At 43.4% G+C, this 27,398-nt stretch overlaps 1 protein-coding gene across 1 annotated transcript; it reads left to right on the top strand.

The window, feature by feature from the left end:
- Positions 1 to 1,953: 1,953 nt before the first annotated feature.
- LOC311126062 (CD99 antigen-like protein 2) lies at positions 1,954 to 26,265 on the top strand (the record flags this gene model as incomplete). Its single annotated transcript, XM_084200085.1, has 12 exons — positions 1,954 to 2,017; positions 10,604 to 10,669; positions 13,411 to 13,455; positions 15,386 to 15,475; positions 16,884 to 16,982; positions 18,657 to 18,734; positions 22,449 to 22,505; positions 23,526 to 23,597; positions 23,890 to 23,934; positions 24,045 to 24,164; positions 24,308 to 24,373; positions 26,204 to 26,265. The coding sequence occupies exons 1-12, from the start codon at positions 1,960 to 1,962 to the stop codon at positions 26,263 to 26,265; spliced, it is 858 nt and encodes a 285-aa protein (XP_084056211.1). The 5' UTR covers positions 1,954 to 1,959.
- Between the last annotated feature and the right edge of the window lie 1,133 nt (positions 26,266 to 27,398).

The following is a 27,398-nucleotide window of genomic DNA, read 5'->3' on the forward strand; positions in this document are numbered from 1 at the left end:
GTATATAGGTGGTGCTGAACATCCTCAGTATAGAGGCCTGTTGGGGTGTAGCCTCCTGGGTTTCACACCTCACCTTTACGTCTTGACTCTTTCTACTTGTTTTTAAGGCATCATGTTACTTGTATTTTCATTGGTCCTGTTAATGCTTATGAAGAATAAATACATAAATAAATTCATACAAATAGGTAGTAGGTAACTGATGAGACACATTTATTTTGGGCCAAATCATTGCATTGGAGTTCATAGAAAATTATTTAAAATGTTGCCAATTAATATCAGAAGAAAGAATGATGGTCACATGTCTGAAGTGAGTTTGGAACCTTTACGTTAGAAGAGATAGTAATGAATGATCGAAGGAATTGATCAATCAATTGAATTGGATCAATCAGTCAAATCAATGTGAGGGATCAAGCTGAATCATCAGACTTTGTTGTGATTTTAGTCTGGGGATTTAATGATGTTTTGAGGTAACAATGTTATGATTTAATGATGTTTTGAAGTAACAATGTTATGATTTAATGATGTTTTGAGATAACAATGTTATGATTTAATGATGTTTTGAAGTAACAATGTTATGATTTAATGATGTTTTGAGGTAACAATGTTATGATTTAATGATGTTATTTTATAACCGATAAATACATGGTAGCCTATATCAAACTAATTCCCCCTGGGAAATGTATAAAGTAGCCTATATTTATTCCATTCTAAGGCATATGATCAAGCTGTGAGACAGGGACAGACAGATACTTGTCAGGACTGATCTATCAATAGACCATTCAGGAAAAGGAAAAAATGCAACCAGACAGTGAGTCAGAACAGCTTCCTCCTCACTCTCCCTTTCTTTCAACAGTTAATTTTAACCTATTCTATTCTATTCTATTCTATTCCATTCTATTCTATTCCATTCCAGCACGTCTTTCATTCTGATTTCAATGTTGGTCTAATATGGCTATCTCTTGCCCGAATAAGCTACTATAGCCAACTGAAGGTCATTATGTAATTATGCGTGCATTACGATCTCATATGAACAACAGTCTGTCAATTGAGGCCTCTGAGGTTATCCCCTACTCATCACCCAACGCCTCTGGCTAAGCAGCTGTCGTCTGTAGCTGTAGTGTAATTGTAATGGGGCGGCAGGTAGCCTAGCGTTTAAGAGCATCGGGACAATAACCGAAAGGTCGCTGGTTTGAATCCACGAGTCAACTAGGTGAAAAATCTGTCGATGTGCCCATGAGCAAGGCACTTAACCCTAATTGCTCTTGATAAGAGCGTCAGCTAAATTACTAAAATGTAAATTGAACTTCTACATCATGCATTATATTACACACCCTTTAGAGGCCAATATGGTACAACCTTATTATTCATCATAGAGATTATGGAATGGGAAATAACTGTATTTAAATCACCACCATTCTGTCTGCCTAATAGCTGTAGGCTAATGAAAGTTCAACATCATGCATTGTCTATTAGCCTACACACCCTTACTCAGATCAAGCCTACAGGCCAGTTCTGAATATCCAATATGGCATCATCATAGGCCTTTTTCACCATTGGAATAGAGAATAACGGGATTTAAATCACCACTGTGTCTCTCTGTCTGTTGTCTGTAAAAACGGAGAGGATCCGCCCTACACCGCCACTGTAATGTGATTCTCGCTGTAGATGCTGCGCCTACCTACCGCTCTCTCGCTTCTCCACAGGCGCACAGCCGCACCACTCTCATTCTCACTGCAGACTTTCCGTTCAGTTGCAGCCAACTGTTCGCCACTGTCGCACAGGCGCCGCCAAACAAAGATTTTTTAGGATCAAAGTAGCGCTTTCAAGCGGCTCAACGCCCAACAAATCGCTACATTGTAGCAAGCAGGCAGCGAGAGAAGACTATAAGTCGTTTTTATCGTTAGTGTAACGTTATTTTAAACCAGTATCGATACAACGCCGGAACGACGAATCTCAAACATGGGGAAATGTTCGGCGTGGTCGCTCTTTCTAGTAGTCTCGCTGCTAGCTATGAAAGGTAAGCGTTTCGCCCAACCCCTCTCTCAATTCATTTCTAAGGCCTCTCTCTCTCTTTCTTCTTTGTTGTGGTTCACGCTATTGCCTAGTTCATCAGTGTTTTGTTTCCTCGGTCAATTTTTTTTTTTTTTTTAGAGGTATTCCTTTATTCTACAACGAATAACGGTACACGGGCGGCAGCAAGCCGCTGCATAGATTACAATGGATACCTATTACGTCTACATACTGACATTACAGATGTGTTAGCCTAACAACCTAACCCAGTCATGCCAAAAAGTAGCCTAGCCTACATGTGTCAGGTTTGGACCTAGTCATATTGACCAGCCAGTCTGGCTGCGAACTGATGTTCCATATGTTCGATTCCACAATCCAAATTGATCTCTTTCTATCACACATTTAGATGTGAATTCTAATGATACAAGACGAAGCTTTATATATAGATGTGGGATAAAACACGTTCCCTGAGATGCTAATGTCTTTGCAGTCTAGTCACATATCAGTGCCGGTAGACTATTTTTACATTTTAGCAGACGAGCGACTTACAGTAGTGAGTGCATACATTTTCATACTTTCTTTTTTTCTTTCGTACTGGTACCCCGTGGGATTCGAACCCACAACCCTGGAGTCTCATGCGCGCTACCAACTGAGCCACACGGGACCAGAATATTAGGACATCATGTTATCAGACATACATCCTATAGCAGACACAGTAAGATATTATATTCATGATTGATATAGGCTAGGTGTTATTTAGGGGTTATATAGATGTATTTAAATGGGTAAAGTAATCTTTGTTTATCACAAATGATAAGCATGAATTAAAGAAAGAGCTATGCAAATAAACTAGGCTACTGATGATAATTGTCTAAAAATAATTTACAGCCTATGGTTTTAATTTGTGGTGGATCACTTAGACTATACACATAAGAGAGTATGGGTGTTATTGACTGAATGGTTATATTATGAGGTCTGGTTCAGTGAGTCGAGAGTCTTTATTTAATTCTCTTCGAAGGGTCGCTCTTTCGTTCTCTCCATGGCAGGTGCAGGTTGAAACCTCCAGGGTGCCAGTTTCCTCCCTTCGCACATGCGCACACTGAGCGTGTCATTTTAAGACCATGAGGACATGTCTAGTCCTCGAGTCCCTATTCTGTTCTGTTCACATTATTACTGCTTCAATGACCTGACCGCATGTTTACAGTTCAGTCTGTCAGCCCTGACACCCCTCATAGATTAGTGCACACTTGGCAAATTTTAGCTGGAGGGGTTTGGATTTTGGGATGAGGGGATGAAGGAGGAGGAAAGGAGGTGGAGGGAGGAAAGGAGAGGGGTGAAGCCTCAGCTGCAGTCTTTTCTTTGGGAAAGGGGGATGAGGGGTGTGTGTGGGAAGGAGAGAGGAGGGGTGTGTGTGGGCAGCATGCAAGCTTTTAGGTTGTGTGTGTGTGTGAGCTTTATTTTGGGGTTACATTACACCCTGCCACACCCTTAATGAAATGTAATGAGATCAGTCCCCAGACAGGATGCAGACAGGACCATGTGGGGGTCGTCATTGAACAGAGAAATCGATTATTTATTCACTTTGATACACAGCAGCTGAGGATCCATGCAGGAACCGTCTATACCGTCTCTATAGAGATTACTGTTCATGTTGGGAATTCAATATTGACATGATAAATTATATCTAGCTAATTTACTCCTTTGGTGTAGAAAGTAATTAGTTGCTATGAGCAACATATATACATGTGGAAAAGGAAAACCTCACTCATGGTGATAGGCTAATCTTTTGGGGGTGTTTTCCCAGACAGATTAAGCCTAGTAGGGGGCAAAACAGCATACTCAATTTGAGAATCTCCATCTAAAGTTATTAGGAAAAGGAAACCGCCCCTTCAAGTTTAATTTCTTAAAACAGAAGCAGGAGTTAAATGGACAAGCCTTCATCAGTATTGGGGGAACAATGGACATGCATTCATACAGATTTGTTATTTTTCCAAGATCCATACATGATAGTCAAAAAGTGGTTGATCAGAAGTCACATGGTTGGTCTGGGGTCATCATGTGACCGAGAGGGAGGGACAAGGGGCTGTTTCCCCTATTCTGCAGGGGAGGGAAGGTGCAAAGACAAAGACAGGCTGGGTATATGGTGACAGGCTGGGTATATGGTGACAGGCTGGGTATATGGTGACAGGCTGGGTATATGGTGACAGGCTGGGTATATGGTGACAGGCTGGGTATATGGTGACAGGCCGGGTATATGGTGACAGGCTGGGCATATGGTGACAGGCCGGGCATATGGTGACAGGCCGGGTATATGGTGACAGGCCGGGTATATGGTGACAGGCCGGGTATATGGTGACAGGCCGGGTATATGGTGACAGGCCGGGTATATGGTGACAGGCCGGGTATATGGTGACAGGCCGGGTATATGGTGACAGGCCGGGTATATGGTGACAGGCCGGGTATATGGTGACAGGCCGGGTATATGGTGACAGGCCGGGCATATGGTGACAGGCCGGGTATATGGTGACAGGCCGGGTATATGGTGACAGGCCGGGCATATGGTGACAGGCCGGGTATATGGTGACAGGCTGGGCATATGGTGACAGGCTGGGTATATGGTGACAGGCTGGGTATATGGTGACAGGCCGGGTATATGGTGACAGGCCGGGTAGATGGTGACAGGCCGGGTAGATGGTGACAGGCCGGGTGCACGGTGACAGGCCGGGTGCACGGTGACAGGCCGGGTGCACGGTGACAGGCCGGGTGCACGGTAACAGGCCGGGTGCACGGTAACAGGCCGGGTGCACGGTGACAGGCCGGGTGCACGGTAACAGGCTAAGTAGCAATAGTTATACCAGGCGTAATATAGCAATAGTAATGATCTTCCCCAAACTTGAAACTCACACGCTGCTTATGTATGCCAGTTAGGCTCCACACCCCTTGTAAAGCGGATGAATGTGCTTAATTTTAAGAAGTTATTTGGCCACTTTAGTTGTGATACAAACCTTATCAAAACATATAGGCCTATGGGCTAGGCTACATGAGGTGTGCCACTATGATCTGAACAAGTAAAAAACCAAGGCTTTGTTTCTTGCCTTAAGCTGGGCATCATTCACAAGTCATAATATATCATTCACAAGTGCTAGGCTAATATTGTCACCCATCACACTATTCTTGATTTAATCTTGTCTTTACATATACTAAATAATATATGTGTGAAATTTGTTTTGATTTAGAATGGACCATTATCATGCACCTGTCTCGAAACAGGGGCAGTGGGAAAAATACAATATAATCTCTGCACTTAAATAGCGAATGGAGGACGCTTTTCCTGTGGTTAATTTTCATGCCAGCCAAGTAGGCTATACTCCTGTTGTAAAGATAAGCAATGTGCTTAATATTTTCTTAATATTAGGAAAGTTGAGAAATAAATATAGTAGGCGTAGCCTATAGGAAGCTTGATGGGATCCTCCTCTTTTTATTAGAGGCCATCACTATGTTTTCTCGCGCAATTTCATTGCCTATAGAAATGTTGGGCAACATGGGCTCTCATGAAGTGTTTGATTAGATTTTCGATTACATTTGCATTGATGTCAGAGTGATTACCATTACCTGTTCACCCATGACTGCATGGCCAGGCACGACTCCAACACCATCATTAAGTTTGCCGACGACACAACAGTGGTAGGCCTGATCACCGACAACGATGAGACAGCCTATAGGGAGGAGGTCAGAGACCTGGCCGTGTGGTGCCAGGATAACAACCTCTCCCTCAACGTGACCAAGACAAAGGAGATGATTGTGGACTACAGGAAAAAAAAAAAGAGGACTGAGCACGCCCCCATTCTCATCGACAGGGCTGTAGTGGAACAGGTTGAGAGCTTCAAGTTCCTTGGTGTCCACATCACCAACAAACTATCATGGTCCAAACACACCAAGACAGTCGTGAAGAGGGTACGACAAAGCCTATTCCCCCTCAGGAGACTGAAAAGATTTGGCATGGGTCCTCAGATCCTCAAAAAATTCTACAGCTGCACCATCGAGAGCATCCTGACTGGTTGCATCACCGCCTGGTATGGCAACTGCTTGGCCTCCGACCGCAAGGCACTACAGAGGGTAGTGCGTACGGCCCAGTACATCACTGGGGCCAAGCTTCTTGCCATCCAGGACCTCTATACCAGGCGGTGTCAGAGGAAGGCCCTCAAAATTGTCAAAGACTCCAGCCACCCTAGTCATAGACTGTTCTCTCTGCTACCGCACGGCAAGCGGTACCGGAGTGCCAAGTATAGGTCCAAAAGACTTCTCAACAGCTTCTACCCCCAAGCCACTACTCCCGAGTGGCGCAGTGGTCTAAGGCACTGCATTGCAGTGCTAGCTGTGCCACTAGAGATCCTGGTTCGAATCCAGGCTCTGTTGTAGCCGGCCGCGACCGGGAGACCCATGGGGCGGCGCACAATTGGCCCAGCGTCGTCCAGGGTAGGGGAGGGAATGGCCGGCAGGGATGTAGCTCAATTGGTAGAGCATGGTGTTTGCAACGCCAGGGTTGTGGGTTCGATTCCCACGGGGGGGCCAGTATGAAAAATAGTGCATACATTATTTTATAACTGTAAGTCGCTCTGGATAAGAGCGTCTGCTAAATGACTAAAATGTAAATGTAAATAAGACTCCTGAACACCTAATCATGGCTACCCAGACTATTTGCACTGCCCCCCCACCCCATCCTTTTACGCTGCTGCTACTCTGTTAATTATTTATGCATAGTCACTTTAACTCTACCCACATGTACATATTACTTAAACTACCTCAACTAGCCGGTGCCCCCGCACATTGACTCTGCACCGGTACCCCCCTGTATATATAGCCTCCCTACTGTTATTTTATTTTACTTCTGCTCTTTTTTTCTCAACACTTTTTTTGTTGTTGTTTTATTTTTACTTTTTTGTTAAAAATAAATGCACTGTTGGTTAAGGGCTGTAAGTAAGCATTTCACTGTAATGTCTGCACCTGTTGTATTCGGCGCATGTAGCCAATAAAATTTGATTTGATTAGAGGGACAATAGAATGCTGAGTACCAGGCAGTTAGCAAGTTTGGTAGGCTACTAATGACCATCAGCAGCATCAGAGCTTGGAGAAGCCTAATTACCGTGATTAAACGGTCACATGGAATTTGAGTGCCTTCATGACTGGTGACCGCTGGTGTGGCGGTAATACGGTCACCGCAACAGCCCTATCTGTGTCTACTTCCCCTTTGACGACGTTCACCTTTCAGTGTGTGAGTGTGCGTGTGCTGGGATAGTTCCTTTCTCAGACACGTGTAGAATGCTGCTCTCTGACCCTTGGAGCTAACATTAGACACAGGATGCTGCCTTAGACTGATGTGAATTTCACAAGCAAACTCATGAAATGGCAGTCATTGTTATTATTAAGATGGGTGTCTGATACATAATGATAATGATCAAAAGTGTCTCCTCTAATCGTAAGTAGGTCATTCATTTGTCTTATTAGGGGGGAAGGGGGGGATGCTAAACTGTCTTTAGATCAGTGTCTAGGTAAGGACAACTTCCTACTAAAGATAACCTTTAACCCCCCCTAATGATAATGAGACTACGCAGGTTTTATCTACCTAATGATAATGAGACTACGCAGGTTTTATCTACCTAATGATAATGAGACTACGCAGGTTTTATCTACCTAATGATAATGAGACTACGCAGGTTTTATCTACCTAATGATAATGAGACTACTCAGGTTTTATCTACCTAATGATAATGAGACTACGCAGGTTTTATCTACCTAATGATAATGAGACTACTCAGGTTTTATCTACCTAATGATAATGAGACTACGCAGGTTTTATCTACCTAATGATAATGAGACTACGCAGGTTTTATCTACCTAATGATAATGAGACTACTCAGGTTTTATCTACCCAATGATAATGAGGCACAGGTTGCAAGTCTGGCACAATTATTTAATTGGAGGGAAAAAATACCCCTTGTAGGCCATTAGATCTATCATTATCACTCATTGTGAGGAGACTTGAAAAAACTTGAAAAAGAGACGTGTATGTGTGCGTGCGCATGTGTGCGTTGCTGTATGGACACAATAGCGCTTCTGTCCCATGTGCTTGAGGAATGCAAGGAGTCTTTGTTGACATCTTGATATGACAGCAACCACTGCATTCGTCACTACACTGGAACGTGGATCATGGAAAGGATTGAAGAAGGGTTGGTTGGCAGCAGACCTAGGTTCAAATACTATTTGAAATCTTTCAATTACTTTTAGCATTTGTGGCAGGGCTTAAACTATTACAGACTACAAAGGGAAGCACAGCCGCGAGCTGCCCAGTGACATGAGCCTACCAGAGGAGCTAAATTACTTCTATGCTCGCTTCGAGGCAAGCAACACTGAAGCATGCATGAGAGCATCAGCTGTTCCGGATGACTCTGTGATCAAGTTCTCTGTAGCCGATGTGAGTAAGACCTTTAAACAGGTCAACATTCACAAGGCCGCAGGGCCAGACGGATTACCAGGACGTGTACTCCGAGCATGCGCTGACAAACTGGCAAGTGTCTTCACTGACATTTTAAACATGTCTCTGACTGAGTCTGTAATACCAACATGTTTCAAGCAGACCACCATAGTCCCTGTGCCCAAGAACACTAAGATAACCTGCCTAAATGACTACCAACCCGTAGCACTCACGTCTGTAGCCATGAAGTGCTTTGAAAGGCTGGTCATGGCTCACATCAACACCATTATCCCAGAAACCCTAGACCCACTCCAATTTGCATACCGCCCCAACAGATCCACAGATGATGCAATCTCTATTGCACTCCACACTGCCCTTTCCCACCTGGACAAGAGGAACACCTATGTGAGAATGCTATTCATTGACTACAGCTCAGCGTTCAACACCATAGTGCCCTCAAAGCTCATCACTAAGCTAAGGACCCTGGGACTAAACACCTCCCTCTGTAACTGGATCCTGGACTTCCTTACGGGCCGCCCCCAGGTGGTAAGGGTAGGTAACAGCACATCTGCCACACTGATCCTCAACACGGGGGCCCCTCAGGGGTGCGTGCTCAGTCCCCTCCTGTACTCCCTGTTCACCCATGACTGCATGGCCAGGCACGACTCCAACACCATCATTAAGTTTGCCGACGACACAACAGTGGTAGGACTGATCACAGACAATGATGAGACAGCCTATAGGGAGGAGGTCAGAGCTGGCCGTGTGGCGCCAGGATAACAACCTCTCCCTCAACAAGCTCAAGACAAAGGAGATGATTGTGGACTACAGGAAAAAAAAAAGAGGACTGAGCACGCCCCCATTCTCATCAACAGGGCTGTAGTGGAACAGGTTGAGAGCTTCAAGTTCCTTGGTGTCCACATCACCAACAAACTATCATGGTCCAAACACACCAAGACAGTCGTGAAAAGGGCACGACAAAGCCTATTCCCCCTCAGGAGACTGAAAAGATTTGGCATGGGTCCTCAGATCCTCAAAGTTCTACAGCTGCACCATCGAGAGCATCCTGACTGGTTGCATCACCGCCTGGTATGGCAACTGTTCGGCCTCCGACCGCAAGGCACTACAGAGGGTAGTGCGTACGGCCCAGTACATCACTGGGGCCAAGCTTCCTGCCATCCAGGACCTCTATACCAGGCGGTGTCAGAGGAAGGCCCTAAAAATTATCAAAGACTCCAGCCACCCTAGTCAGACTGTTCTCTCTGCTACCGCATGGCAAGCGGTACCGGAACGCCAAGTCTAGGTCCAAAAGGCTTCTTAACAGCTTCTACCCCCAAGCCATAAGACTCCTGAACAGCTAATCATGGCTACCCGGACTATTTGCATTGCCCCCCCCCCCCACCCCCTACCCCCCTCTTTTACGCTGCTGCTACTCTGTTTATTATTTATGCATAGTCACTTTAACTCTACCCACATGCACATATTACCTCAATTACCTCTACTAACCAGTGCCTCTGCACATTGACTCTGTACCGGTACCCCCTGTATATTTACATTTACATTTTAGTCATTTAGCAGACGCTCTTATCCAGAGCGACTTACAGTTAGTGAATACATATATATATTTTTATTTTATTTTTATACTGCCCCCCCCCCTGGGAAACGAACCCACAACACTGCCGTTGCAAACGCCATGCTCTATCAACTGAGCTACATCCCTGCCGGCCATTCCCTCCCCTACCCTGGACGACGCTGGGCCAATTGTGCGCCGCCCATGAGTCTCCCGGTCGCGGCCGGCTGCGACAGAGCCTGGATTCGAACCAGGATCTCTAGTGGCACAGTTAGCACTGCGATGCAGTGCCTTAGACCGTATATAACCTCCCTACTGTTATTTCATTTTACTGCTGCTCTTTAATTATTTGCTATTATTTTTTTTCTTAAACTGCATTGTTTGTTATGGGTTTGTAAGTAAGCATTTCACTGTAATGTCTACACCTGTTGTATTCGGCGCATGTGGCAAATAACATTTGATTTGAGCATCTTCTTCTTCTTCTCCTTCTCCTTCTCCTTCTCCTTCTCCTCCTCCTCCTCCTCCTCCTCCTCCTCCTCCTCCTCCTCCAGCTCTGTCCCAGAATGAAGGTGGCTTTGACCTGTCTGATGCCTTGGATGGCGATGTCTCTAAAACACGTAAGTACAGAAAGACAGTCAGACTGTAAAATACACAATATTCATATACTTGAGACTTACTACTGCAGTATCTACTATATGAAATCATACATCTCTACCATGAATTCATGGACAATGGATTCATGTACAGTGCCTTCAGAAAGTATTCACACCCCTTGACTTTTTCCAAATGTTGTTGTGTTACAGCCTGAATTTAAAATGTATTAAATTGAGATGTATTTTGTCACTGGCCTACACACAATACCACGTAATGTCAAAGTGGAATTATGTTTTTAGAATGTTTTTAACAAATTAAAATGAAAAGCAGAAATGTCTTGAGTCAAGTCACATAAAAAGTTGCATGGACTCACTCTGTGTGCAATAGTAGTTTAACATGATTTTTGAATGACTACCTCATCTCTGTACCCCACACATATAATTATCTGTAAGGTCCCTCAGTTAAGCACTGAATTTCAAACAGACTCAACCACAAAGACCAGGGAGGTCTTCCAATGCCTCACAGAAAAGTGCATGGATCTCCCTTCCATGTTATATAGTGCAAGTGAAGAGCAGACCTGGTTTAAAAAACAACACCTCACGGCACAATGCCTCTCCCCCATGTGACCTACTTGTTGTGTGTATGTACTGACATGTATGTGTAACTGATAGATACACACACACACACACACACACTAAATGTTAATGTTTTAAAATGTATGTAAATTGTAAAGTCTTTTTTTTTGTCTGTAATGTATTTTTTCGTTAAGTTTCGGACCCCAGTAAGACCAGCAGTCTGCTAATGGGGATCCTAATAAATAAAATAAAATCAAACCTATTGGTAGATGGGTAAAAAAAAAAAGAAGCAGACATTTAATATCCCTTTGAGCATGGTGAAGTTATTAATTACACTTTGGATGGTGTATCAATACACCCAATCACTACAAAGATACAGGCGTCCTTCCTAACTCAGCTGCCGGAGAGGAAGGAAACCGCTCAGGGATTTTACCATGAGGCCAATGGTGACTTTAAAACAGTTAGAGGTTTTATGACCGTGATAGGAGAAAACTGAGGATGGATCAACAATGTTGTAGTTACTCCACAATACTAACCTAATTGACAGAGTGAAAAGAAGGAAGCCTGTACAGAATAAAATATTCCAAAACATGCATCCTGATTACAATAAGGTACTAAAGTATTATTGTACTTGAACATGAACATCAAGGCTTTTAGAAATACTTTTGTAACCCTTTCCAGCTTTATGCAAGTCAACAATTCTTAATCTTAGGTCTTCTGAGATCTCTTTTCTTCGAGGCATGGTTCACATCAGGCAACGCTTCTTGTGAATAGCAAACTCAAATTCTGTGTGTTTTATTATAGGGCAGGGCAGCTCTAACCAACATCTACAATCTCGTCTCATTGATTGGACTCCAGGTTAGCTGACTCCTGACTCCAATGAGCTTTTGGAGAAGGCATTAGCCTAGGGGTTCACATACTTTTTCCAACCGACATTGTGAATATTTAAATGATGTATTCAATATAGACAAGAAAAGTACAATAATTTGTGTGTTATTAGTTTAAGCATACTGTGTGTGTCTATTGTTGTGACTTAGATGAAGATCAAATCACATTTTATGACCAATTCATGCAGAAATCCAGGTAATTCCAAAGGGTTCATGTACTTTTTCTTGCCACTGTGTTTTATTTTGCATACATATTTACAAATGTTATAATTTGTCTTCCACTTTCACATTAGAGTATTTTGTGTAGATTGTTGACCAAAAAAAAGACAATTAAATCCATGTTAATCCCACTTTGTAACACGACAGAATGTGGAAAAAGTCAAGGGGTGTGAATACTTTCTGAAGGCACTGTATGCTATTATCTGACAATGTGTTTCTGGTCCCTGAGTATGAAGTCTTCTGACTACTAATTTAGTTACATTCTGACTGTGTTGATGTAGCTATATTCCGTATGACATTTTTCAGACAATATATTTGTATACGCTGGCTATGAAGTCGTTCATTTAAAAAAAGTCCCAAAATTGCGGTACCAATTGCAGATTGTAGCTTTAATGCACTGTCTGACTGCATGTTTTATATTAATTCATATCATCATTCTGACTATGTATTGATGTAGCTACATTCTGTATGATGATGTTCTTCTCTTCTCTTGTTCTCTAATCTTCTTCTCTTGTTGTTCTCTTCTTCTCTTGTTGTTCTCTTCTCTTCTCCTCTTCTCTTGTTGTTCTCTTCTTCTCTTGTTGTTCTCTTCTCTTCTCCTCTTCTCTTGTTGTTCTCTTCTTCTCTTGTTGTTCTCTTCTCTTCTCCTCTTCTCTTGTTGTTCTCTTCTCCTCTTGTTGTTCTCTTCTCCTCTTCTCTTGTTGTTCTCTTCTCCTCTTCTCTTGTTGTTCTCTTCTCTTGTTGTTCTCTTGTTGCTCTCTTCTCTTCTCTTGTTGTTCTCTTGTTCTCTTGTTCTCTTGTTGTTCTCTTCTCTTCTTCTCTTGTTGTTCTCTTCTCTTCTCTTCTCTTCTTCTCTTGTTCTTCTCTTCTCTTCTCTTCTCTTCTTCTCTTGTTCTTCTCTTCTCTTCTCCTCTTCTCTTGTTCTTCTCTTCTCTTCTCCTCTTCTCTTGTTGTTCTCTTCTCTTCTCTTCTCCTCTTCTCTTGTTGTTCTCTTCTCTTCTTCTCTTGTTGTTCTCTTCTCTTGTTCTCCACTTCTTCTCTTGTTCACTTCTCTTGTTTTCTTCTCTTGTTCTCTTCTCTCAGCAGCAGCAACCCCCAAACCCAAACCAGTAGAAGGGGCAGGAGAAGGTAAACGATCCCAGATTCACAGATCCATCTGGATATAGACTTTCTCTGCTATTGATTTATATCCGCCTGTGCTGTAGCGACAGTGCTCACATGAGTGAGCACAGGGGTCCTCATTTATTTACATATATTAAACTGGCAGGTATTTAAGCAGGTATTGACCACTTGAAAACCTACTAATAAAGATGTAGTGTATTTTCTGTTATTGATTATATCTAAGGTTCTAACATTAGCACAAGGCACAGGAGGTTGGTGGCACCTTAATTGGGGAGGACGGGCTCGTGGTAATGACTGGAGCGGAATCAGTGCAATGGTATCAAATACCATCACATGGTTTCCATGTGTTTGATGCCATTTCATTTGCTCCGCTCCGGCCATTATTATGAGCAGTTCTCCCCTCAGCAGCCTACACTGGTGCATTGGATTTCCCCTTAAATCAGCATAAGTCAGATACTGTGTGTAGGCTTACTTTGTACTCTATACTGTAGCTATGCACTATAGGCCTACTTACCACATGCTTAAGCACAAGGCTGGTAAATCATCCACATCTCCTAAGCAGGTATTAGGCATTAATAATGAGTATGTTATGAATGGGAATTGTCTTGAAGTGTCTCCAATCTAGGCCTAGTTTCAATCCGGACCGTGGAAGATCTGCTTATAGCGTACTTGACATTTACAGGTCCCGGACAGTCATTCTGATTTCCATGTAAAATAGCCTTTTGAGTGTGACTAAAATATCACCCATAATATTTGTTTTGGATAGAAATGCTTGGCATGTCTCTTGTGAGACATGTGTTGTTCCATGCTGGCAGGTCAGCTAGCCAGTAACTAGCTAACACCAGACAGATGAAGACTTAGCTAGGTAGTAACTAGCTAACACCAGACAGATGAAGACTTAGCTAGCCAGTAACTAGCTAACACCAGACAGATGAAGACCTAGCTAGCCAGTAACTAGCTAACACCAGACACAGATGAAGACCTAGCTAGGCAGTAACTAGCTAACACCAGACAGATGAAGACCTAGCTAGCCAGTAACTAGCTAACACCAGACAGATGAAGACCTAGCTAGCCAGTAACTAGCTAACACCAGACAGATGAAGACCTAGCTAGGCAGTAACTAGCTAACACCAGACAGATGAAGACCTAGCTAGGCAGCAACAAGCTAACACCAGACACAGATGAAAGGCGAGACATACACTGAGTGTACAAAACATTAAGAACACCTTCCTAATATTGAGTTGGTTTTCTTGCTGGGGAACGTAACAAAATGATGAAATATTATTCAATTTAATTAAAAACTGTTCATTACCTTTTTAAAGGTAACTTCCGATTGAGCCGACATATGCAGCGTTTACCGCAAACGCTGTCCCCGGCGAATGTGGGAACATTGCCTTTCAATGTAAATAGCGCTATAACGCGGCTCTTCCACGGTCTGGATTGAGTCTAACCCTCGTTTGACTGTACTGACCTCAGCCATTGTGATGATGTTCCTCATGTGCTCATTGTGACGATGTTCCTCATGTGCTCATTGTGACGATGTTCCTCATGTGCTCATTGTGACGATGTTTCTCGTGCTCATTGTGACGATGTTCCTCATTTGCTCATTGTGACGATGTTCCTCATGTGCTCATTGTGGCGATGTTCCTCATGTGCTCATTGTGACGATGTTCCTCATGTGCTCATTGTGACGATGTTCCTCATGTGCTCATTGTGATGATGTTCCTCATATGCTCATTGTGGCGATGTTCCTCATGTGCTCATTGTGGCGATGTTCCTCATGTGCTCATTGTGGCGATGTTCCTCATATGCTCATTGTGGCGATGTTCCTCATATGCTCATTGTGGCGATGTTCCTCATGTGCTCATTGTGGCGATGTTCCTCGTGCTCATTGTGGCGATGTTCCTCGTGCTCATTGTGATGATGTTCCTGTCAGAGTTCTTTGGAGAAGATGAGAAGATCACCACCACCAATGTTCCTCCTAAAGCCCCAGCCACTAAGGCCCCGCCACACAAGCCCAAGCCAGGTGAGATCGCATACACACACACCCTAAGGCTCCTCCTAAAGCCACAGCCACTAAGGCCCCGCTCAAGCCCAAACCAGAGGAGACATGAGGGAAGAAACCACCATAGCATACAGGCTTTCTAATCAGACCCTTTACACTTAACAAGTGAATGGAGAAATGCCTACTTGCTAAAGTTATGTCTGCTACTATATACTACTACTAGCTACCATACTAAGACCGGTACTATATACTACTAGCTAAGATACTAAGACTGCTACTATATACTATTACTAACTACCATACTAAGACTGCTACTATATACTGCCAAATACCATACTAAGACTGCTACTATATACTACTAACTACCATACTAAAATTGCTACTCTACTAAACCAGCATGCATGAAGTCTCTTGTTTATTCGAGGCTTTTACCCAAAGTGCCAGGGGATGTACTTAGCAATGAAATGGCTACAGTAGACAGACCCAGTTTGCTTGTCAATAGATCAGGATTCTCAGCTAAATGCAGTCTGAGGTTTGACTTGGCTGGAACAGCCTTAACCCAGTTGATGGGTAAACTATTGACGACATAGTCTAGACAATGCTTAAGATGGATCACTACACTAACATCTTTTGAGAAGCACTACTGTGATACCATGGTACCATCGACACATGTATGCCTGTACCTCTCTTGTGAAACATGCCGTCCCTTATTTGGTTGGTCAGTCTTGCCCTTGCACACCTTGCCTATGTTGTGGCATTAACGTGTATGTCAATTGTAGTCAGCCTACTATTCTTAGCCTGCGTGTGTCTGTGCGTGTGTCTGTCTGTGCGTGTGTCTGTGCGTGTGTCTGTCTGTGTGTGTGTCTGTGCGTGTGTCTGTGCGTGTGTCTGTGCGTGTGTCTGTGTGTGTGTGTGTGTCTGTGTGTGTGTCTGTGCGTGTGTCTGTGCGTGTGTCTGTGCGTGTGTCTGTGCGTGTGTCTGTGCGTGCGTGTGTGCGTGCGTGCGCATGTCCGTGCGCGTGTCCGTGCGCCCTGAACCTCACAAGCACCTCTACTACAGTGCTGTATGTGATTCCATTAACCCTACTAGCTATCCCTAGAGAGATCACTACACTAACAGACCTGTACAGAATTTGTCTTAACCCTACTAATCTAAGGGCTGGATTCAATCCGGAGCGTGGAAGAACCACGTTATAGCGCAATTGAAATGTAAAGGTAATTTATGATTGAGCCGACATCTGCAGCCTTTACTTTGAATGCAGTCACCGTGAACGCAAGAACATTGCCATTCAATTTCAATTATGCAATAGCGAATCTTCCTCACTCCGGATTTAATCTAGCCCTAAGCCTAGCATTAAGCTTAGCCTGGTTAAACCAGACTGAATGTTAACCAGGCTATACTAACCCCTGAGCACTCACTACACTAACAGATGAGATCCAGGCTGATTTTGACTTTGAGCCCAGCCCTCGCCCTGGCCTGCTGCCCCGCGCCACCAAGGGCCCCCACACCCCACCTAAGCCCCAGCCTGGTTGGTACTGCTCGCTTAACGAACAGACCTGGATTCAAATACTATTCAAAATGTTTCAAATGCTTTGAGCTTTTTCTGTAGCCTGCCTAGAGTGCCAGACATGTGCCGTTTAAAACAGGCAAGCTCAATCAAGCACAGATCAAGTATTTGAAATGATTTTGAAAAGTACTTGAACGCAGGTCTGTTAACAAACCATCCCCATTCCCCAATTAGAACCACCATCCCGTTGTTGTCAAGTCTGTCCCAAATGGCACCATATTCCCTATATAGTGCACTACTTTTGCCCAGGGTCTATAGGGTAGTATGTAGTAAGTAGTGCACTATGTGGGGAATAGGGTGCCATTTCAGACGGTGCCTATCTATTAGTATCGATATATGCCCCCCCCCCCATCATGTAGCTGCTCACCCATCTGCACTGCTGGTCGAAGGACTAGCGCTGCGTTGGAGTGACGTACGGCTCCTGTCAGAAGACAATTCCTATGTCCCTTCAATCTAAAACAGAGGTGTACATATACAGAGTCTGGCAAACTCTGTTTGAGATTGTATCGTTTTAATGGTCGGCCATTTTGACACCAGATGTTCCATGCATTAAAATTAGAAAGCAGATTAGAAGGTTAATGTCATGGAATGTTTAGAACCAACATGGAGGCTAGTTTGCCAAACTCTCTATATTGTATAGCTCTGATGTAAACTAGCTTCCTTGTTCCTGGTATCTGCTTTCTCTCATGACCATTGATCTGATTGGACTGGACAGATGACAACTCCTATTGGTTAAAATGGAGGAGAGGAGAAAAGGAAGCCAGTGAAGATTATTGGGACACGGTCCACGTCTATACATTCACACACATTGTAGTGATATCTTGCCTGCGTCAATGACATCCTGTGTACCATGCCATTGTAGACACTGTGGGTACGCTCACCATGTTGTTTACATGTTGTGTCTGTCTGTTGCCACACGTTGTGTGTGTGTGTGTGTGTGTGTGTGTGTGTGTCGTGTTGTGTCTGCATCTCATCATCTCTGTTGGTTTTTTTAGCCACAGAATGCTGTCATCTTCTTGAATTCAACCAAGTGACCCAACAAATGGACAGTGTGACCTTTGAATGACCTTTCGACATTCGGTATTTATTGAGTACCAAAATAGAGTAGATGTGAGTGCTACCTGAATGTCTTCCACACGTTATAGTTTAGCAGATGTTTTCTCAACTGTGTGGCTACTGGAAGCTCGTCTTCATTTGTGTTCATGTTTGTCTGTATGTATTTATGTATCTGTACAATGTATGGAGAAACTGATACTGAACACCAGGGGTACTCCACTCTTACCACTACGAGGTCCGGAGTCTGCTGGTTTTCTATTCTACCTGATCATTAATTGCACACACCTGGTGTCCCAGGTCTAAATCAGTCCCTGATTAGAGGGGAACAATTTTTAAAAATGCAGTGGAACTGGCTTACAGGTCCAGAGTTGAGTTTGAGGGCAGTAGACATGAAGTTTCCATGTATAGAATGTATCTCTTCACAGATACGGTATATTGTGACTACGCTGTTTGGTTTTCCTCCTGGTTGAGGCATGTTAGATATACTGTAGATTCCATCAATCCCATTTTTCTTGCCCGACTCACCTTTGAACTTTTACCCCTGATCTTTGACCTCTGGCCTGTGACCTCTCCCTGCAGCCTCTGAGTTTGACCTGAGTGATGCTCTGGATCCCAACAACGACATTGGAGGGAAGGACAAGAACAAGGGACAAGCAGGTTATTGTTTATTTTGTTATTATTTATGTACAGTGGCTTGCGAAAGTATTCACCCCCCTTGGCATTTTTCCTATTTTGTTGCCTTACAACCTGGAATTAAAATTTATTTTTTGGGGGGGGTTTGTATAATTTGATTTACACAACATGCCTACCACTTTGAAGATGAAAAATATGTTTTATTGTGAAACAAACAAGAAATAAGACGAGAACTTGAGCGTGCATAACTATTTACCCCCCCAAAGTCAATACTTTCTATAGCCACCTTTTGCAGCAATTACAGCTGCAAGTCTCTTGGGGAATGTCTCTATAAGCTTGGCACATCTAGCCACTGAGATTTTTGCCCATTCTTCAAGGTTAAACTGCTCCAGCTCCTTCAAGTTGGATGGGTTCCGCTGGTGTACAGCAATCTTTAAGTCATACCACAGATTCTCAATTGGATTGAGGTCTGGGCTTTGACTTGGCCATTCCAAGACATTTAAATGTTACCCCTTAAACCACACAAGTGTTGCTTTAGCAGTATGCTTAGGGTCATTGTCCTGCTGGAAGGTGAACCTCCGTCCCAGTCTCAAATCTCTTGAAGACTGAAACAGGTTTCCCATAAGAATTTCCCTGTATTTAGCGCCATCCATCATTCCTTCAATTCTGACCAGTTTCCCAGTCCCTGCCGATGGAAAAACATCCCCACAGCATGCTGCCACCACCATGCTTCACTGTGGGGATGGTGTTCTCGGGGTGATGAGAGGTGTTGGGTTTGCGCCAGACATAGCGTTTTCCTTGATGGCCAAAAAGCTCAATTTTAATCTGACCAGAGTATCTTCTTCCATATGTTTGGGGAGTCTCCCACATGCCTTTTTGCTTATTTTTTTTCTGGCCACTCTTCCGTAAAGCCCAGGTCTGTGGAGTGTACGGCTTAAAGTGGTCCTATGGACAGATACTCCAATCTCCGCTGTGGAGCTTTGCAGCTCCTTCAGGGTTATCTTTAGTCTCTTTGTTGCCTCTCTGATTAATGCCCTCCTTGCCTGGTCCGTGAGTTTTGGTGGGCGGCCCTCTCTTGGCAGGTTTGTTGTGGTGCCATATTCTTCCCATTTTTTTATAATGGATTTAATGGTGCTCCGTGGGATGTTCAAAGTTTCTGATATTTTTGTATAACCCAACCCTGATCTGTACTTCTCCACAACTTTGTCCCTGACCTGTTTGAAGAGCTCCTTGGTCTTCATGGTGCCGCTTGCTTGGTGGTGCCCCTTGCTTAGTGGTGTTGCAGACTCTGGGACCTTTCAGAACAGGTGTATATATATACTGAGATCATGTGACACTTAGATTGCACACAGGTGGACTTTATTTAACTAATTGTGTGACTTCTGAAGGTAGTAATTGGTTGCGCCAGATCTTATTTAGGGGCTTCATAGCAAAGGGGGTGAATACATATGCACACACCACTTTTCCGTTATTTTGTAGAATTCTTTGAAATAAGTAATTTTTTTCATTTCACTTCACCAATTTGGACTATTTTGTGTATGTCCATTACATGAAATCCAAATAAAAATCCATGTAAATTACAGGTTGTAATGCAACAAAATAGGAAAAATGCCAAGGGGGATGAATACTTTTGAAAGGCACTGTATGAATTACTTTTGTTCTTATTTTGTTTGTGTAGAGTACTATATGATGGCATAGTATGGCATTCAATAGTGTAGTGGTGTAGCCGGTTAGAATGTTGTTGTTGTAGTAGTAGTAGTTGTAGTAGTAGTAGTAGTAGGCTGTATTATTAGTATATTAGGGTTTGATAGTCTGTATACTATAGTCACAGTAGTAGTGTAGTATAATATTAGTAAATGAGGGTTTCATAGTCTGTATACTACAGGTACAGTAATGGTAAGGTAGAGTAGTAGTATAGTAATAATAGTATTTCAGGGTTTGATAGTCTGTTTACTATAGTCACAGTGGTAGTATAGCAGAGTGGTAGTATAGTATTAGTATATTAGGGTTTGATAGTCTGTATACTGCAGTAGTAGTAGTATAGTAGAGTTGTAGTACAGTAAGGGGGAAAAAAGTATTTGATCCCCTGCTGATTTTGTACGTTTGCCCACTGACAAAGACATGATCAGTCTATAATTTTAATGGTAGGTTTATTTGAACAGTGAGAGACAGAATAACAACAACAAAAAAACAGAAAAACGCATGTCAAAAATGTTATAAATTGATTTGCATTTTAATGAGGGAAATAAGTATTTGACCCCCTCTGCAAAACATGACTTAGTACTTGGTGGCAAAACCCTTGTTGGCAATCACAGAGGTCAGACGTTTCTTGTAGTTGGCCACCAGGTTTGCACACATCTCAGGAGGGATTTTGTTCCACTCCTCTTTGCAGATCTTCTCCAAGTCATTAAGGTTTCGAGGCTGACGTTTGGCAACTCGAACCTTCAGCTCCCTCCACAGATTTTCTATGGGATTAAGGTCTGGAGACTGGCTAGGCCACTCCAGGACCTTAATGTGCTTCTTCTTGAGCCACTCCTTTGTTGCCTTGGCCATGTGTTTTGGGGCATTGTCATGCTGGAATACCCATCCACGACCCATTTTCAATGCCCTGGCTGAGGGAAGGAGGTTCTCACCCAAGATTTGATGGTACATGGCCCCGTCCATCGTCCCTTTGATGCGGTGAAGTTGTCCTGTCCCCTTAGCAGAAAAACACCCCCAAAGCATAATGTTTCCACCTCCATGTTTGACGGTGGGGATGGTGTTCTTGGGGTCATAGGCAGCATTCCTCCTCCTCCAAACACGGCGAGTTGAGTTGATGCCAAAGAGCTCCATTTTGGTCTCATCTGACCACAACACTTTCACCCAGTTCTCCTCTGAATCATTCAGATGTTCATTGGCAAACTTCAGACGGCCCTGTATATGTGCTTTCTTGAGCAGGGGGACCTTGCGGGCGCTGCAGGATTTCAGTCCTTCACGGCGTAGTGTGTTACCAATTGTTTTCTTGGTGACTATGGTCCCTGCTGCCTTGAGATCATTGACAAGATCATCCCGTGTAGTTCTGGGCTGATTCCTCACCGTTCTCATGATCATTGCAACTCCACGAGGTGAGATCTTGCATGGAGCCCCAGGCCAAGGGAGATTGACAGTTATTTTGTGTTTCTTCCATTTGCGAATAATGGCACGAACTGTTGTCACCTTCTCACCAAGCTGCTTGGCGATGGTCTTGTAGCCCATTCCAGCCTTGTGTAGGTCTACAATCTTGTCCCTGACATCCTTGGAGAGCTCTTTGGTCTTGGCCATGGTGGAGAGTTTGGAATCTGATTGATTGCTTCTGTGGACAGGTGTCTTTTATACAGGTAACAAACTGAGATTAGGAGCACTCCCTTTAAGAGTGTGCTCCTAATCTCAGCTCGTTACCTGTATAAAAGACACCTGGGAGCCAGAAATATTTCTGATTGAGAGGGGGTCAAATACTTATTTCCCTCATTAAAATGCAAATCAATTTATAACATTTTTGACATGCGTTTTTCAGATTTTTTTTATTTTTATTCTGTCTCTCACTGTTCAAATAAACCTACCATTAAAATTATAGACTGATCATTTCTTTGTCAGTGGGCAAACGTACAAAATCAGCAGGGGATCAAATACATTTTTCCCTCACTGTATATTATTCTCATAGTAACACTATATTAGCCCAGTATAGGATCAGAGGGTTGATGTGGTGTCATGTCTCGTCAGATAAAGGTATTGGAGGCGGGGGCAGGGGAGACCCCAACAACAGAGGAGGGAACGGGGGTAAGAACCCTGCCTGACCTACCCGACCCAACCCTAACCTACCTGGTCTACCTGGATAAACTAAACCCTGCCTTTCTACTGGGCTTTTAATATCCGATCTCTCTGTCCTTCTTTATGTCACTCTAACTTTTATGTCTGTCTGTCTCTCTCTCTTTGTCTCTAAAGGTCTCTTACTTTCTGCACCTCTCTCTCTCTCTCTCTCTCTCTGTCTCTGTCTCTCTCTCTGTCTCTCTCTCTCTCTCTGACCTACTGGGGAGCTATGGCTTGAACAATATTATTTGTCTTTTTACCTAAACATACAAACGAATTCATAGAAAGCAGTACGCTGGGTTAGTCTGATCAAATATAACAGTACATATGACATTCACTCTCACAGGATGGGTTGTCAAAAAGACCTAACTGAAAGCCACACCCCCAATAAGCCACTGTTTCTATGGCTATATGCACCATGCCACTGCCTATTTCATTTGTTCATTTATCACACAAGACAGTTCATAATCCAGTGCCTTTATCACAGTCAACACACCTATATTCTAGCTTTAATTATCTTTCAAAAATGTATAGAATTGCAGGAAATTTGCTTTAAAACAGCAACCTTTTCTCTCAGCCTCATGGTGTCCTGTGGGTGTACTGTGCACAAAGCATAACTGATGGTCTATATCCTCACTAACTTTCTCTAGAGGCCACTCTCGTTTCCTGCCAAAGAGGTCATAATATCTGGCAACTAACTGTGTCGCTCCCTCTGGATCTTGTCAAAGGCTAATCTTCTTTCTCCTCCCTGAATGACATCTGGCAACCCTGATCCTTTTCTTTCTCCTTATTCTATCTTTACACTGGAGGACCAGCGCTTGTCCTCTACATACTGTGACTGACCCCCTCGTCTGCTGAACTTTCTCCACTTTCTGGAGACCTTCCTTTGGGGACGTTGGCTGTGTTTGAGCGGGGGCCGTCCCTGGCTTGGAGCCTGGTGTGTCAGGTTAGGGTTGCCAGTTAATGTTGATTCTATATCCCTATTCTTAGGTGGATCTTTCTCAGACGATGATCTGTTTGACGTTGGGAAAGACGACAACTACAACCCTGACAAAGGCAAAGGTAATGCATGATCTTAGATAGGGGAAATTATTAGATAAACAAACAAAAAAAGAGCTTGAAGACACTCTTCTTTGTTCAGACCTTTACCATTGCTTGTTTATTTTAATGATTCATTATTGAAGATACTCTGTTTAAATCCTACTTAAAGGTAAATGTCTTGTTTTAATAGGACAAATAAATAAACAGTATTTACATCTGGGTAGCTAGTTAATATTCTCTATCAGGACACAGAGACCCTTATTAAATGCATTTACATTGATTGCACCTCACATCTTTCTATTTGTTCCTGTAGGTGGACGTGGTGGAAGCCAGTCTGCTGCTGATGACAACAACTATGGTATGACAACAACAACAACAATATTTTTATGAAACATTATGCATGGCCAAGATGTGTCTAATATTGATTATTGGCTATTGATTACACCCCTGTGTTACTCTGTGCTCCAGACACCGTGGCTGAGACCGGAACCATCGCCGGGATCATCAGTGCCATTGGCGTGGCGCTGGTTGGCATGGTTACCAGTTACGTCTCCTACCAGAAGAAGAAGTTCTGCTTCAGCATACAGCGTAAGAGACTAGCTGTGGTTATCGTAATCTGTGATTTAGATATTGTGGTATAATGTGGATATGATTCTATATAATAATCTATAATCAGATAATAGTATCTAGATACATTCTCAGATTTACCAGACTGTTGTGTCCTGTTACAGAGAGCCTGAATGCAGACCTGGTGAAGACTGATAACCCAGAGGCTGTGGTGGCCACAGAACCACAAGGTAACAACCTAATCACCCATAGAGGTCCTATCTACAGTGCATTCGGGAAAGTATTCAGACCCCTTGACTTTTTCCACATTTTGTTACGTTACAGCCTTATTCTAAAATGGATTAAATTGTTTTGTCCCCTCATCAATCTACACATAATACCCCATAATGACAAATAAAAAACAGATTTTTAGACATTTTTGCAAATGTATATATAAAAAAAAAAAAAAAAAACATTTACATAAGTATTCAGACCCTTTACTCAGTACTTTGTTGAAGTAACTTTGGCAGCTATTACAGCCTCAAGTCTTCTTGGGTATGAAGCTACAAGCTTGGCACACCTGTATTTGGGGAGTTTCTCCCATTCTTCTCTGCAGATCCTCTCAAGCTCTGTCATGTTGGATGGGGAGCGTCACTGCACAGCTATTTTCAGGTCTCTCCAGAGGTGTTTGATCGGGTTCAAGTCCGGGCTCTGGCTGGGCGTTGTCTTGGCTGTGTGCTTAGGGTCGTTGTCCTGTTGGAAGGTGAACCTTCGCCCCAGTCTGAGGTCCTGAGCGCTCTGGAGCAGGTTTTTATCAATGATCTCTCTGTACTTTGCTCCGTTCATTTTTCCCTCGATCCTGACTAGTCTTCATGTCCCTGCCGCTGAAAAACATCCCCACAGCATGATGCTGCCACCACGATGCTTCACCGTAGGGATGGTGCCAGGTTTCCTCCAGACATGACGTTTGGCATTCAGGACAAAGAGTTCAATCTTGGTTTCATCAGACCAGAGAATCTTGTTTCTCATGGTCTGAGAGTCCTTTAGGTGCCTTTTGGCAAACTCCAAGCGGGCTGTCATGTGCCTTTTACTGAGTGGCTTCCGTCTGGCAGCTCTACCATAAAGGCCTGATTGGTGGAGTGCTGCAGAGATGGTTGTCCTTCTGGAAAGTTCTCCCATCTCCACAGAGGAACTCTAGAGCTCTGTCAGCGTGACCATCGGTCAGTTTGGCGGGCGGCCAGCTCTAGGAAGGATCTTGGTGGTTCCAAACTTCTTCCATTTAATAATGATGGAGGCCACTGTGTTCTTGGGGACCTTCAATGCTGCAGAAATGTTTTGGTACCCTTCCCCAGATCTGTGCCTTGACACAATCCTGTCTCGGAGCTAGTTTCATTTTTTTGTTGTATTCTTCCCCCCAATTTCGTGGTATCCAATAGGTAGTTACAGTCTTGTCCCATCGCTGCAACTCCTGTACGGACCAACACCCCTCTCCTCAAGGAATCCAAAGAAAAAGTAATCTCCACGACCAACACCCCTCTCCTCAAGGAATCCAAAGGAAAAGTAATCTCCACGACCAACGCCCCTCTCCTCAGGGAATCCATAGGAAAAGTCATATCCACAACCAACACCTCGCTCCTCATGGAAAAGTCATCTTTGTGACAATGTGCAGCCTTTTGTAATTTACTTCAAATTAAGTGGATTTGATTAGAGTAGATGAAATGCCCTCCCATTGAAAATGGTGATAAGGCTGACTCTAGTTGGAAAAGGTTTATGAAGGCATTATTAAGCTTTAGAAGTTGCAGTTTGTTTAAAGTGTGATCGGGTTTATTACTGTCAGTTTAATCTCTCTCTCTCTCTCTCTCTCTCTCTCTCTCTCTCTCTCTCTCTCTCTCTCTCTCTCTCTCTCTCTCTCTCTCTCTCTCTCTCTCTCTCTCTCTCTCTCTCTCTCTCTCTCTCTCTCTCTCTCTCTCTCTCTCTCTCTCTCTCTCTCTCTCTCTCTCTCTCTCTCTCTCTCTCTCTCTCTCTCTCTCTCTCTCTCTCTCTCTCTCTCTCTCTCATATATTCCCTCTTTCTCTCTCTAGTTCAACAGACTCTTCTGGAGCCCCCCAATGCTGAGCCCCCTAGTGAGGAGAACACTGTCTAACATCCCCCTGCCCGGCCTCGTCCCCCAACCTACACTCACACGAAGAGGGTGTGACGACACACACTTACATGCCCTCACCTTGGGGAATATCCCCCTCCACCTCATACACCTACACACACTAACCACTTTAGGAAGGTAGTCCCACCCCCCATCCCCGTTATACCTTGAGTTGTAGATAGATGGAGATCGGCAAACTGTCTGAAATGTAGAGTTCCACTGGCGGCCATGTTGACACCACCAAGTTCCATGTCATTCTAGAATCTCAATATCATTCTAGAGTCGGAATGGTATTGTGACATCACTACGGTTTGCCGACCTCTGTAGACCTACCCCTGCCAAACTGTGTACATATCATTTAATTTATTTTAACTGTTATAAACGCCACTAATATGCCTGTTTACAATTTGATTATGAAGGAGACAGTAGCCTGATCCTAGATCAGTTTGTATTTGACAATGATAGAATTTGCTATACTAAAGCACATACAGATCTGGGGCCAGGCTTCCATCATGGTATTTCCTGAAAGATAGTATGGTATATAGTATAACCCACATACTCTTCCCCCCAACCCCACTCCATTCCCCCCTTGTACGTACTGTATATCCCCCTCGTGATTCTTCTACCATTTGAAAGCGTTTTGCAGTGGTTTCTTGCACAGGTTAATGTCTAGAAGCTGCATTTTTATCACCTGGTTGTCAGTCTGTTTGTGCTTTTTTGCCAACTCCTTGTCACTCATTGTAATGCCAGTCATATGTACGGCTTGACGATGATAGAAATGCAGTTGACAAAAGCACAACCAGATCTGGGAACCAGGCTAGCACTTTTAGTGTCAATTTTAGGATAATGATTTTTTTTTTATGAAGCGATGTTCATTTGAAGAACTCGATTACTTGCTAACTCCAGAGCTGCTGCTGCTTAAATGTTCATGATATGATAATGATGTTCATGATATGATTTGTGTTTGTTTTTAAGAAACAGAAGAGAACAAAGGCTCTGTTCCAATAGCCACACTAGCGTACTACTTAGGGAACAAACCTGTGTAATGGGTGTGCATTGTAAGTAGTATGCTAGTATGAATATCAGTGTAGCCTTTTAAGTCTACTTGTGTGGAAAACGGGAATGTGATTAAGATA

This window comes from Coregonus lavaretus (assembly GCF_964263955.1).
Source record: "Coregonus lavaretus genome assembly, contig: HAP1_SCAFFOLD_731, whole genome shotgun sequence".
Lineage (NCBI taxonomy): Eukaryota > Metazoa > Chordata > Actinopteri > Salmoniformes > Salmonidae > Coregonus > Coregonus lavaretus.